This window comes from Papilio polytes, unplaced genomic scaffold, assembly GCF_000836215.1.
Source record: "Papilio polytes unplaced genomic scaffold, Ppol_1.0 DF824269.1, whole genome shotgun sequence".
Classification (NCBI taxonomy): domain Eukaryota; kingdom Metazoa; phylum Arthropoda; class Insecta; order Lepidoptera; family Papilionidae; genus Papilio; species Papilio polytes.
The window spans coordinates 3,825,117-3,838,265 of NW_013524935.1; the positions used below are offsets into that span (position 1 = coordinate 3,825,117).

General features: G+C 34.0%; 3 protein-coding genes across 6 annotated transcripts; 1 reads left to right on the forward strand and 2 right to left on the reverse strand.

Annotated features, from left to right (window-relative positions):
* The first annotated feature begins 240 nt into the window (after positions 1-240).
* LOC106107207 (venom serine carboxypeptidase-like) lies at positions 241-1,873 on the forward strand. The gene has a single exon (XM_013287964.1). The coding sequence runs from the start codon at positions 372-374 to the stop codon at positions 1,767-1,769; it is 1,398 nt and encodes a 465-aa protein (XP_013143418.1). The 5' UTR covers positions 241-371; the 3' UTR covers positions 1,770-1,873.
* A 621-nt stretch (positions 1,874-2,494) lies between these two features.
* LOC106107177 (cell division control protein 45 homolog) lies at positions 2,495-8,313 on the reverse strand. Of its 4 annotated transcripts, none has more exons than XM_013287920.1 (10): positions 8,160-8,313; positions 7,796-8,086; positions 7,276-7,353; positions 6,956-7,087; positions 5,998-6,192; positions 5,604-5,761; positions 5,015-5,216; positions 4,261-4,397; positions 3,481-3,658; positions 2,495-2,935 (listed from the first exon to the last, which is right to left on the reverse strand). In XM_013287920.1, the coding sequence occupies exons 1-10, from the start codon at positions 8,208-8,210 to the stop codon at positions 2,777-2,779; spliced, it is 1,581 nt and encodes a 526-aa protein (XP_013143374.1). In that variant the 5' UTR covers positions 8,211-8,313; the 3' UTR covers positions 2,495-2,776. The 4 variants fall into 4 exon arrangements, with proteins under 4 accessions (XP_013143374.1, XP_013143366.1, XP_013143393.1 ...); XM_013287912.1 differs by having other exon boundaries at positions 2,496-2,935; positions 3,481-3,641; positions 4,261-4,455; XM_013287939.1 differs by having other exon boundaries at positions 2,846-2,935; positions 3,481-3,641.
* A 511-nt stretch (positions 8,314-8,824) lies between these two features.
* On the reverse strand, positions 8,825-12,983 carry LOC106107162. Its single transcript, XM_013287887.1, has one exon. The coding sequence runs from the start codon at positions 12,834-12,836 to the stop codon at positions 9,162-9,164; it is 3,675 nt and encodes a 1,224-aa protein (XP_013143341.1). The 5' UTR covers positions 12,837-12,983; the 3' UTR covers positions 8,825-9,161.
* Positions 12,984-13,149: the final 166 nt, after the last annotated feature.

Here is a 13,149-nt window from a genome sequence, read left to right on the forward strand (position 1 = left end):
GTCTCTATTTTAATATTTCCCACCAATAGCTATTTAAATTTTGCCGCCATTAAAAATTTTACCGCCTATCCAACAACTATACCTCTCTCATTACAATGGGAACACAACTTTTCTTTGTATTAAAAGTACACTTTAGCCACGTAGTACTATTTGCCTTTACAAAACTACGAAATACATACTATAAAATAGTAAATTACTTTTTGTATTATCTACTAAAATCGGCTAATGCCACTGCCATTTTTGTCAACATGACAATAACTGTAAACTTATTGTGAACTGTTGTATTTTAAACAATAAAGGATGCAAAATGAAATCTATTAAATGCGGAATTAAATAAAATTAATGAATATCTTGGACTATTTTAATGAACAATGATAATTAATCTTAATCTATTGATATTTACCAATTTAATATCTTTGAGGACATGTACCATTTTTCCCTACGTCTATCCCCGTTTGAAGCTAGAGGCAAAGACTCCAGACGTTGCGGGCGAAGCGCTTTTTCTGACGCCTCACTTAGAAGAGGGAAATATCACACGAGCTCAAAACTTATCGAGAGTTCCGTTCACTGAAAAATTGGGATTCAAAAGTTACTCAGGTTTTTTTACTGTGAACAAAATTTCCAGATCCAACTTGTACTTTTGGTATTTCCCGCCATTTTCAAAGACCGAAGAGAGTCCTGTTGTTTTATGGCTGCAAGGTGGTCCGGGTGCGAGTTCGTTGTTCGGTCTTTTTACCGAAATAGGTCCGCTTGTTGCTAAATCAGGTGGTTTCGGTTTGCGAAGATATCACTGGGCGTTACATTACCATTTATTATTCATCGACAACCCAGTGGGCACCGGCTTCAGCTTTACAGAACAAAAGGCAGGATATTGTAAAACCGAGGAGTGTATAGCTGAAAATCTTTTCAAAGCTTTGCAACAGTTTTTTGTGATGTTTCCCAATTTGAAGAGCAACGAGTTGTACATCGCCGGTGAATCTTATGCAGGCAAATATACAGTGTCCTTAGCTATGTATATTCATCGTAAAAACAGTGAAACTAACGACGTGCAAGTAAATTTGCAAGGTTTAGCTCTCGGCAACGCTTACTGTGATCCCGTTAATCAGATGGATTACGGTAACTATTTATATCAGCACGGTTTATTAGACAATGACCAGCGTAAAGTGTTCTTGCATGTACAAAATAGGATTGCCGAGAAAATAAAACAGAAAAATTGGGCACAAGCAGATTTATTGATGGACAAGTTGATGGATGGTGGATTAACGAACACGTCGTTTTTCAAAATGTATACAGGATTTAATTATTTTTACAATTTCATGAAGACTGAAGACGATGATGAGATAACTATATTTAGTAAATTGATTCACAATGATAAAGTACGACGTATGATTCATGTCGGCGGGCGTCCGTTCAACTCCGGTGAGGAAGTTCAGATGTATTTGGCATACGATTTGTTAAAATCTGTCGCACCTACGATCGAGCAGTTGTTATTGAATTATAGGATAATGTTTTATAACGGTCAATTGGATATAATCGTTGCGTATCCTTTGACAGTAAGTTTTTTGAGAAAATTAAAATATCCTTCGGCGTTTGAATATAAGCATGGTTCCCGTTTGATATGGTTTGTGGATGAAGAAATAGCGGGTTATGTGAAGAAAGCTGGAAACTTGATGGAAGTGATGGTTCGTAACGCGGGTCATATGGTACCACACGACCAGCCTAAATGGGCTCTTAATATGATCATGAGATTTATACAGGGAACTTTTTAATTTTGTAATATATAATAAATGCTATATTATCATTATTCAATAACTTTATTTTATTCGTTCATTTATTTCATTGATTATAAAGTACCAAAAATTGCAAAAACAGAACGAGTTCAAATTCGCTTAAATTTTCTAGATTTCTAGAAAAAAAAAGACAATAATATGATTATTGTCTTTTTTTACGATTAAAATGTCCAATTACAAATAAATCAAACCAATTAATAATTACAATTATTATTGATATCTTTATTGTAGACAGTTATGGATTTTTATTATTTTCTTTTTTCATAATTCAAACTAACGTATACTATTAAAGAGGACATTTTATGTTCGTATGTAACTAATAAACTCAAAAACTACTGGTCCAATTTCAAAAAATGTTTCATCATTAGAAATCTACTCTATCACTGAGTAACATAGGCTATATTTATTACTAGATTTATTTTAACTACGCGCGAATTCTCAAGCAAAAGCACTCATAAAAATATTAGAAATAACGTTACGAGGATTTTTAACATATTTTTCTATTTCATTACTTCAACATTATTAAATAAATCATACATTTTTCTAGAAAAATGCAATTTTCAAATGTTTCAAATATGTACTGCAAATAATAAAACGTAATTTCTACTGAAAATATTTTCTTTATCTCAATGAATCAAATATTTATGAATATGCGTATAATTTTGTAAAAAAAAACTTAATAATCATCGACAGAATTTCATTTTATTAATAATAATATCAGAGATTTTATTTTTGAACACTTACATTATCATTCTAGTTAAATAAATATGATTTCACTCACTGGCTTCTTAAATGGACAGTTACATTTTTCAGTCAGTATTAAAATTATTAAGGCATAACACTGGTATTAATACTCTTATTAATAATTCAAATATTCCTCAAAATTTCTTTACTCTTTGATGCCTAATATAGTTTTCTGTTGTGATGTTATTTGAAAATAATATTATTTTCTGTTTAATAATGTCTTATTATTAATAAGGGTATTATTAAATAGTGTATTTAATCAGGCTAATAGAGCTGTGAGCGCGTCTAGGAACTGCGCTCGTTGTGACGTCGGCAGGGTAATGACGGATGTATCTACACTGTCCAAAGAAACTGTCGCACCGCTTTTTGTAGCCGCCTGCTCGAATGCTGCGCCGAATAAACTGAAAAATTATATCAAAAGTGACATTAAATACATTTTATTACATCTATACTAATATTTTAAAGAGGAAAGATTTTTACTTTTGTATTTTATATGTATTAAAATAACTCAAAAAATACTGGACCGATTTAAAAAAAAATCTTTCACCATAAAAAAGCTACATTAACAGTGAGTAAAATAGACACTTTTTTTATTTTCACAGGACAGTCGGAAGAACTGTTAGTTGAGAATAATTTTAAATATGTGAATATTGTCTTTTTTGAGGCTAAAAGCATTTATTAATTATTGTCATGATCATCATCACCAGCTCACTATACGTCCCCACCAAGGGGCTCGGAGCCTACCCTAAGTTAGGTTGACTAGGCCATAGTCAACCACGCTGCACTGCGGGTTGGTTGACTTCACACATATCTTTGAATTTCTTCGCTGATATGTGCAGCCATCACGATGTTTTCCTTAACCGTAAGAACGTCGGGTAAATTATGTACATATGAAAATACGAAAATCACATTAATTATTATACGATTTCTAAAAATATATACATACTTCCTTGGTTCCTGTTCGAATCTGGGTGGTAATCCTAACAATATACATGTGTGTTGGTCTGTTGGCGCGCTGGCCAGCAGCGGGCGCGCGGCCCCGCCCGCCGCCCAGCGCGCCGCCTCGCCCAGCCACAGCGGGCCGCGCACCGCGCCCGCCGCACCGCCCTACACCACACATGTAACTAATTTTTTTATTTATAATATACTAGCTGTTCCGGTGCGGCTTCATCCGCATGAAATTATGACATTATTTACATGCGTTAAATTATCAATTTCAAATGTCAAAATGACATGACATGATGACAAACCATGGTAATCTTACTTCTTTGATGACAGCTTGTAGCTTATAGTCCCTTCCCCTTATTAAGATTTTTCTCCAATTTATTTACCCCTTAAGTTTGATAGCGTGAAATTTTATAGCCTAAAGCATGAAGTGTAGGGCTTTTCATTAAATAAATAATTCTTCAAAAACATTATTTGATTGCTGATATCTTACGCTACAATAACAGACTTTAAAAATAAATATAGATATCACTATGGAGACTTATTAATGTATATAGATGTTTTAACTAGCTTTCGCCCGCGAATCCGTCCGCGTGTATTTAAAAAAAAGTACCCTCTGTGTCCTTCCAGACTATGCTCTACATCTATGGCAAATTTCATCAAAATCAACGGATCTGTTTGTGGCCTAAACGGCTGAACCCATTTATAACCTATTCAATATTCTAGTATCTAAACATTTTCATAAACACCTTAACATAATAAAAGAGTAAAGAAAACTTACCTCTGGTACAATAAAATAACTAAAAGGTCCAGCCAGTAATAGTTTCTTAGCGGAGAGTGTGGAGTGCACCAGGCTGGCCACGGCCTGCAGGGAACGTCTCGCCGCAACTGACCCTTTGCGCCACGCCTCGTTCTCACCTGACAACTCCAGAGCTGATAAAGCCAGCTGGAACCCTTCAGCTTTCGGCAGGGTCTCCTGATATATAAAATGGTATTTAAAGTACAAAATTAAATACTTTAGAGAAATCCTGGAAATAATGGATAAGCGGAGATATATGACTTAACTAGCTTTTGCCCGTGTGTCAGCTTGATTGGGATTTTAAAAAAAAGTAAGTCTGTTCTTGAAGATATTTTACATCTGTTACAAATTTCATTAAGATTCGTCTATCCGTAACTAAGATATCTTGTAATAAACATCAATAGATCTAAACATTCGCATTAATAATATTAATAAATAAGATGTTATTAAAAGTAATAATCTTACTAACATTATAAATGGTAAAACCACATAGTTAAATGTATAAAATAAACCGAGCATTTCCTTTTCCAAATGAATACTTAAAATCCATATTAAGAATTTAACTTTCCATTGCACTTCATATTTTTAAAAATGAGAATCAAATGTTAAACTCAAAAAAAGTACTGTAAAACTCAAAAAAAGTACCGTAAAAGTCACAAATACACTGTAAAACTCATAAAACGCACTGCAAAACTCAAAAACACTCTAAAACTCATAAAAACACTGTAAATCTCACATGTTCTATAAGTGCCATGATAACATAGACCGCGTCCAGCGCAGCCAGCGGTGCCATGAGCGGCCGCTGCAGGATAAACGTCGCTTTAGTAGGGACAGGCAGTTTGTGTTTAGGAGCTGCTGTTTCTAACGCTGTGAGGAGGGATCTACGGAGTTCTACGTCCATTGAACGGTATGCCTGACGAGCTTGTTGGAGAGGGAACCTGAAAAAAGATATAAAAAAAAATGAACCTGGTAGCACTAATAATAGAAAAATAGAAGAATTTTAAAGGAAATCTAGTATTATACCCTATGTTACTCTGTAATAAGCATTCTAACGGTGAGAGAATTTTGGAAATTGAACCTGAGTTTGAGTTTAATCCTTAAAAAAAAAACAAATCTTTCTTCTTTATAACTCCAATACAAATATAGATAAGATAATATAAATGTAGTTATTGAAAACTAGTAATTGATTATCCAATTAAAAATACATATCTGACTCAACAAAGTTTAATTTTTATAAGAAAAAAAAACCACTATCGCAAAATACAATTTAAAACAAAAAAATTTGTGTCCATTGGTCATTGAAAAAATAATAAAATAATTCTTACCCCATATCCGCTAATAATTGTCTTAATCTAGATGAACCGGAACGCGCGTATAATTTGAGTTTAGGTGCCAACATGGCGGCGTGGCTCAGTGCTGCCTCCAGCGTCCACTCGCGGTACAACGGCAGCCACGCGTCTTTCTCCATAACTACACATGCTGTCTGGAATTAAATGAAATTTACATCAGCAGAGAGAAAATAAACACATAAATTTTATTTTAGTCCCCACCCCCTTGAGATTTTATATAAAACCCCTTTCTCTAATTAGACCAACAAAGGCAAAGTCACCCTAACTTAGGGTAGGCTCCGAGCCCCTCGTTGGGGACGTATAGCGAGCTGGTGATGAACTATTAAAATCTTGTAAAAACTTGTACACCATAACCTTAAAAATAACTTACCCTGTTCGCAGTAGAATCATCATGCCGTCTCGCTGCAGCAACATAGCGATGCAGCGCTTCAGCATCCAACAGACACCTCGCTGGGGAGCGAGCGTACAGCGCTGCGTGCGCTTCAGCTGCCACCGCGGCTGCCCATAAAGCCGCTTGAGACAGACGAGATGCCAGCGATGATAACTCAATTAGTACACATGCACTCTGTAAGAAGGATTTTATCATATAAAAATAGAGAAAACTGATTAATAACACATCATAGGACATTGGCTGCTTGCACAAGCGCAGGTAGCCGGCATTAGGTCCCATAGATTTCCCTCCGATACCAAAAAAAATGTCCCATAGATTTTTAGTTTCTTCTTTTCTTTCTGTGTGTACTTATGATTTTTCTGTTAATATAAAAATCGTGATAGGTGTAATATCTGCTACACACAATAGATAAATTATAACTGGTAAGTTTGTGATAAAACCTGCACATATCTGTTAAGAAATTCAAAGATGTGAAGTCAACCAACCCACAATAGCCCAGTGTGGTCGACTAAGGCCTTGTCACCTAAATAGAGTAGGCTCCGAGACCCTTATTGGGGATATATAGTGAGTTGGTAATGATCAGTAAGATTACAAATTTATCATGTAATTTTTATAGCTTTTTTTTATATGTTTACACAGTTATGCAGAAATCTTATTAACAAACTAGGTGTTGCTCATAACATCGCCAACTTGAAATTAAAAAACAATAAAAACCATAGCCCATGTAATTCACTGATAACATAGGTTTTTAATGGTGTAAGAATTTATGAAATTGACCCAGTAGTTTTTGAGTCATGTTAATACATACAAAAATACTAATCTTTCCTCTTTATGGTATTAGTATGAAGTGTAGATATTGATAAATGAAAAATGTTAACATAAATCTATTATTTCTAAATAACTATTGAGTACAAATATTAGCTAACTACAAACTTACTGGTTTTCCATAGTAAGAGAATTGTGTGTAATTGAACATAAGAGTGTGTCTGCGTTCCTCCCATTCCTTGCGTGCTCGCCTTCGCTCCACAAGTGCTTCCAATCCTTCCCTACTGCTCCCTGATTCTTCATTCTGCAAATTTAATTTTACTAGTATAAGTGTTGATGGTTAGATGAATGTTACAATTTGGTGCCTAAAAGTCTGAATGGATCTTAATTAAATTTGGCAGATATAGAGCAGTCTGGAAGAACAGAGTCTACTTTTCTTTTCCATGTAGATGAAGTTGAAAAAATACAGATTAAAAGTATTAAGAAACTTACTTCATCATCATCATCATCTCTGAATATGTCATCAAAGTTGGGAATGTTCTCCTCATCATCCTTATACACTAGCCTCACCTACAAATTAAATTATAAAGATATATTTTCTTACCAGAAAAGAGTCATAAACAATATATATTAAAAATATGTAGCACTGTCTTATGACATAAGTTAACTTACTTTAATCAAAGATTATGATTACTTTTGTCTGACTTTTACTAAGATATTAGTAAATTTGTCCTACCTTCATTTACACTATAAAATATGACAGAGAAAGCATTGAAATATTACTACATCAATTAATTTAGCTATAAAAGTATGAATTATAGCAAAACAACATACTATAATTTATGTTTACAATATAATAAAAGATTGCACACTTATGTTCTTTTGGATAAAGTCGAAGACTTTTTAAGTCTTATTTGAAGAAGGTATTTCTAAGATATCTAGTTGTAGAGCTGTAAGTGCTAATTTAATTCATTAATAGACTTTGTATACTAAATAAAAGTGAAAATAGTACCTGGCCATCACTATAAACATTACAAATGTCTGTTGGTTTGTGGGAGTCTAACACAAAAAATACAACTTCCTCATCAGGCTGCAAGATGTCCACTAAATCAATCGTACCACCACAGTTAATAAGTACCACATATTTAATCTCTTCGTTGTTTTCTTCATACGCCGTCTTCAGTTCTGATATACCCCCCACGGGCACTAACGTATACGAGATATTATCACATTTAAAGAGACCTTGAAGTATTTTACAGGCGCATATCGCATCAACGTCGTAGTGAACTAGCAAAAGCACTCTCTATAACAAAAATACACTTGATAAATAAAAAGCTCCAAAATCCACGTTTTAGTATACTTTCTTTGACACTTACGTTACCGAGTAAAACGTTATAGAAATCATTTCTTATGTCCTCAATGAACATTTTAAATACTAAAAAGTTCTCATTTAATTAATCATCTTAGGATTATTAAATTAAATAGAAAATGTAACACCTGATTTCTATGGGGTATATTTTGATTTGATATTGACAAAACAAGTATAACTGTCAAAGTGTCAACTACAAAGTTTCGCGCCAAAATTAACGTCCATACTATTTGTCTATGTGCTTGTTCATACTTTATTGACGGCCGTGATCGTGTAATTTTAAACAATTATAATGAAATTAAGTGGGAATTTGCACACTAACAAATGACGGAGCACTTTATGTCCCGTTAGTTTGTCCGATTTGATCTGTTCAGTTTTGCCTGGTTAATTTTCATTATCGCAGTAAAGTTGGCCAGTAGCATGCAAAATCTGTTCTGCTATACAACTGGACTGGAGCTAGTGTCGTGTAAGAGTACAGTCCGTGCCAGACCAGTGCTACTAGTACATTAGATATGAACAAACACTAGACGTCATACGACGTGCTTGTAAGTCTTGTGTACAAAAAATAGTCTAAAAAATCTAACAAGCAGATTTTGAGATTTTCGTTGATAGCTACTGAAATAAAAGAGGCACATGATATAAAAGGACTGGGCAGTACAATAAAAGACACAATGACCACTACAAAGCATGATTTATTACGTTTATAAAAAAATCACCAGCTCAATATACGCCCCTCTAAGGGGTCGGAGCCTACTCTATATTAAGGTTGACTAGACAATAGTATAAAAAACGGGCCCACTGCGGGGTTAGTCGATTTCGCACAAATCTTTGAAATTCTTCGTCGACAATTGAAGATTGCATCACAATGTTTTCATTCGCGGAAAGAGCGTCTGGTGAGTCACATTACACAATACATAGCGGGGTTAGAACACAGAAACTACAGATTATAAGTGAAGTGCTTACCCCTGAACCACCAACGCTCTTATCAAAATGATTACATTTATTATTCTTAAACATTGGATGTTTTTCTTAACTTAAAGTTGTTTACATGATGCTCAGCTATTTTGTAAGCAATTGTCCCTTTCCTCAGTAAATTACTGTTCAGAGCTCTGAAATAACATTTCAAAAGAGACTCATCATTTTCCTCTGGATATAAATAATCATTTAATCCATAGCATAAATAATTTTCAGGACAATCCAATGCTCTGAGGCATCCAGCATATTCTGACCATAGCATTTTTCGCCATTGCACATTATGCTTCTGAGCTACTGGCACCAACACACATGCAGCAAAACATGGATCCCCATAGCTCACTCCTTGAAATTGTTCAAGAAATTGCATATAAAAGTCTTGGAAGTTATTCAAACCGATTAGGTCCTTATCAAAGTCAATTTTATCTCGGCTCTTGAATAGAACTTCAGTACATTTACGCAAAAGTATCTTGACAGAAGGTTCCAGAAACAATGAGTTATCACATAGGAAGACACTCATAATGCGACAAAACCTATCAGTTACATCAATCTCTTTTAAAAGATCAGGAAAGCATATTTCATTAAAAAGAATCCATTCTAAACTACTGCTTACAATCAGTTCTTTCTCCTTAGCTTCCATTTCTGCTTCTTTATTAGCATGATCACCAACAACTCTAGGAGTTGACTTTAATTCTTGACTTTTGCTATATAGAGTCAAAATTGGCAAATAAATCCAATCTCTGGGTAGTATGGGTTCCTTCCACTTTCTTAACAAAACAGTTTTCTCATCTGTGTAATTCAGATTAATAACTTTACCATAACAAGACTTTATATCTTCTGCATTTGTGAAGACTTTTGTAAAGCCCTCATTTTCTGATAGAGATAAGAGACTCATCCCTTGCCTTGCCGAAATATACCATTTTTTGTTAAATATTATCTCATTGAAAAGAAACTCCAATTCAGTTCTTTTATCTGCACGAAGCACATAACACAGTTTATTAGCAACTGTATATAATAAATCTTTTTCAGAGTCCATGATATCATTTTGGCTTGCAATCTTTACAGTATAAAATATAAAGTCAATTTCCATTCTTGAAAACCAATTGTCACATAAACTGGGAGTTTTATTTGCAAATTTTCTTAGATAATCCAGAACATGTTTGATGTAACCATGGGAGATCTTTTTTACATTAATGATTGATAATACTCTAAACAGAGATGCAAGAAATGGTATTGGTGATGTCATATTTATAATGGGTAAATTATTTTGTTTTAAACCAATCACAATACTGTTAAGACTGACAAGGTTCTTGATGTTATGAAAACAATGATTTTCAATACCAGATAGTAAATTAGAGCTTTTCATCAAATGGTTCATTATTTCCTTAAAACCGGGTGATGTGACAAGAGTCTTCAAAGTAATTTGAAGAAATGGTAGAGGTACTCTCTCATACTGCAACACAGTCGTACAACAGTCCAGAATAGAACAAGCAAGTGTCAAATGGCAACAAGAAAAGCTTTCATAGGTTGCTACTTGAGAGAGCCATTTTTGCACCCCTTGTTTTAACAGTGGATACATTTCATGCTTGTAAGTATCCAAAACAAGATTGCATTGGACCAGTTTATTTATAAACTGCAAAACAACAGCTGCATGAGTTGCTGATATCACTAATGTATCAACATGAATATCAGTAAATTCCACATGATTGTATAGCATTGTAACTACAATGGGACAAATGGCAAGACAATTTTCAACACCAAGTCCAAAATGAAGTAGATTAGCTAGTACATTCAAAGATTCAACTTGAATCATTAATCCATATGTACTTTCAACTTTTGAACAAATATATTCAGATAATGGTTGTATTATCCCATATTTTGTAATCAATTTGTGTCCAATTTCTTTACTTCGAAGAGATAGAATGCGCAAAAATTTCAATGCTGGTAAAATAGGTTTTCCTTTATACGCAATGTTTGAATCAAATCTAAAGTTGATGCTTGTTGTTGGAATGAAGTTGTTAATAATTACTGACATCAGATGGTCCTCTTCAATAATTTTGTTCACGGTGCTTTCAGAATCTCTACATAGTCTGATTAAAATCTGTAAACTGTACTTGACGCAGTTGAAACTTGGTTTTATTATGTCCAATATGTAGTAAAGTCTCTGGAGTATATCAGTTCTTAAGAGGGCTGTAATCAAATCTATTTCTGCAAGTTGGAAATCTTTAAACTCAGATTCATTAGATTCAAGTTCTTCAATTTCTGATTTGTCATTTTCAAGACATGGTTGGTAAGTACCATCTTCATAGCCAATCAAAGTATCAAGAGCTGCTTCATCTATTTGATTGTAACATACATTTCTCATTGCTTTTAATGCAGGTTCTAAAATTATAGTTTTATTTTCATCCATAGCTATTCTTATCACAAAAAAGAGTTTTGTAATCGGAATCTCTAATTTGTATTTGTAGGTACCAGCAGTGTAAAATTCTAAAATGCCTGCAATAGTATTAAGAGCCATAACTCTTTGCTGTGTAAAGGAAGATCGAGATAGCTCTAAAAGTTCCACAATAGAATAACCGGGCCTATGTGGTTCTGCACCGTGGTGGAATAGAGGTTTTGTCTCTTCTGTGTAACTCATTGTATATGGTAACAGATATCCATTAAAATCAAATCTGGCTTCGTATGGCTTATCTGGTTTCATTTTCTCGCTATCCTCAATTGACTTCATCCATTCTAGTTTGTCTTTCTCAAGTTGGTCAAAATGTACCCATTTGTTCACATTAGGATTTGACAATACATCATTTTCTTGTATATATTCATCAAGTACTTCTTTTTCTTCTTTATCTGTGGTCTTAACTTCTTCTGTACTTATTGACTCATTTCGATCCATCAATTTTGAACTTCCAACACTTTGCTCTTCTGTTTTCGTTGTGGTTCGTCGATGTTTATTTTTAATAAATTCTATAAGTTTGGGATCCAAACTTGACAGTAATTTTTTCTGTTCCTCTAAAATGTCTTTTTCTGCCATTTTTTCTAACATTTCATTATTTTCCTTATGAATTGCATCTGCATCCGTTGATGACAAAATGGAACTTTTACTTGGATAATTTATGATGTTGGTATGCATTTGTTGGTTTATTGAATGAGGATTATGAGGAGAATGAGGTTCGTCTGTGTCCATTTTAATTTGTTTTTCAGCATGCAATTTTTCTAATTGCTGAGCATGGATACTTTTGTTTCCTGCTGTAATATTTGGGTCGCAAATTATGACCACTGGAAAGCCTTCAGATGGAATTTGAATGTCATTATTCTCATCAATATGTCTATCAATGTTCTTTTCCTTAATTTCGCCTAATGCTGATGGTAATACTTTAGGGAAATATACTTTATCATCATCGATTTCTGTAATTTCAACATCTTCAGATTCGTAATTTTTTTCGACGATTTCGCCCATATAAGTACTAGTGTTCGCTTCAATACGTGCCCGTTTTGCATTATCACCAGAAAGTCCTTTGGAAATTGCATATTTCGAAGGTTTTCGGGAAGGTGTTTCTTTAATATCAGTCAATGTAGTTTGATGTTCTGTGCGTCGTAAATTAACTACTTGTGCAGCCGGCTGGTAATCTGAGTTTTGATTTTTTTCAATTAGAAACTCCTCCTGCATTTTTAATAAGTCATCTTCGGTTTCTCCTGGCTTAGGTCGGCTTACCATTTTTACGAAGTAATTCTTCGAACCTACTAATTATAATTCACTTCTGTACTCCATATCAACTCGAAAACTCGAGTCACTAAAATCAATACTCCACAAATCTGAACAAATCAATACAAAACATGACCTCTTTTGTCTGTGGCTCATCTCTTATGTCGTTGTCTATGCTTGTGTAAATAGCGTTAAATTTTTTAGCGAGTTTTTTAATTTTCCGGCATTCGATACATATTTTAACATGATGGAATAAATACTGTGGCTATACGATTGATTATTAGGAAAACGTATAATTTTGGTGTCCCTTCAGTGTCCCTGCCTG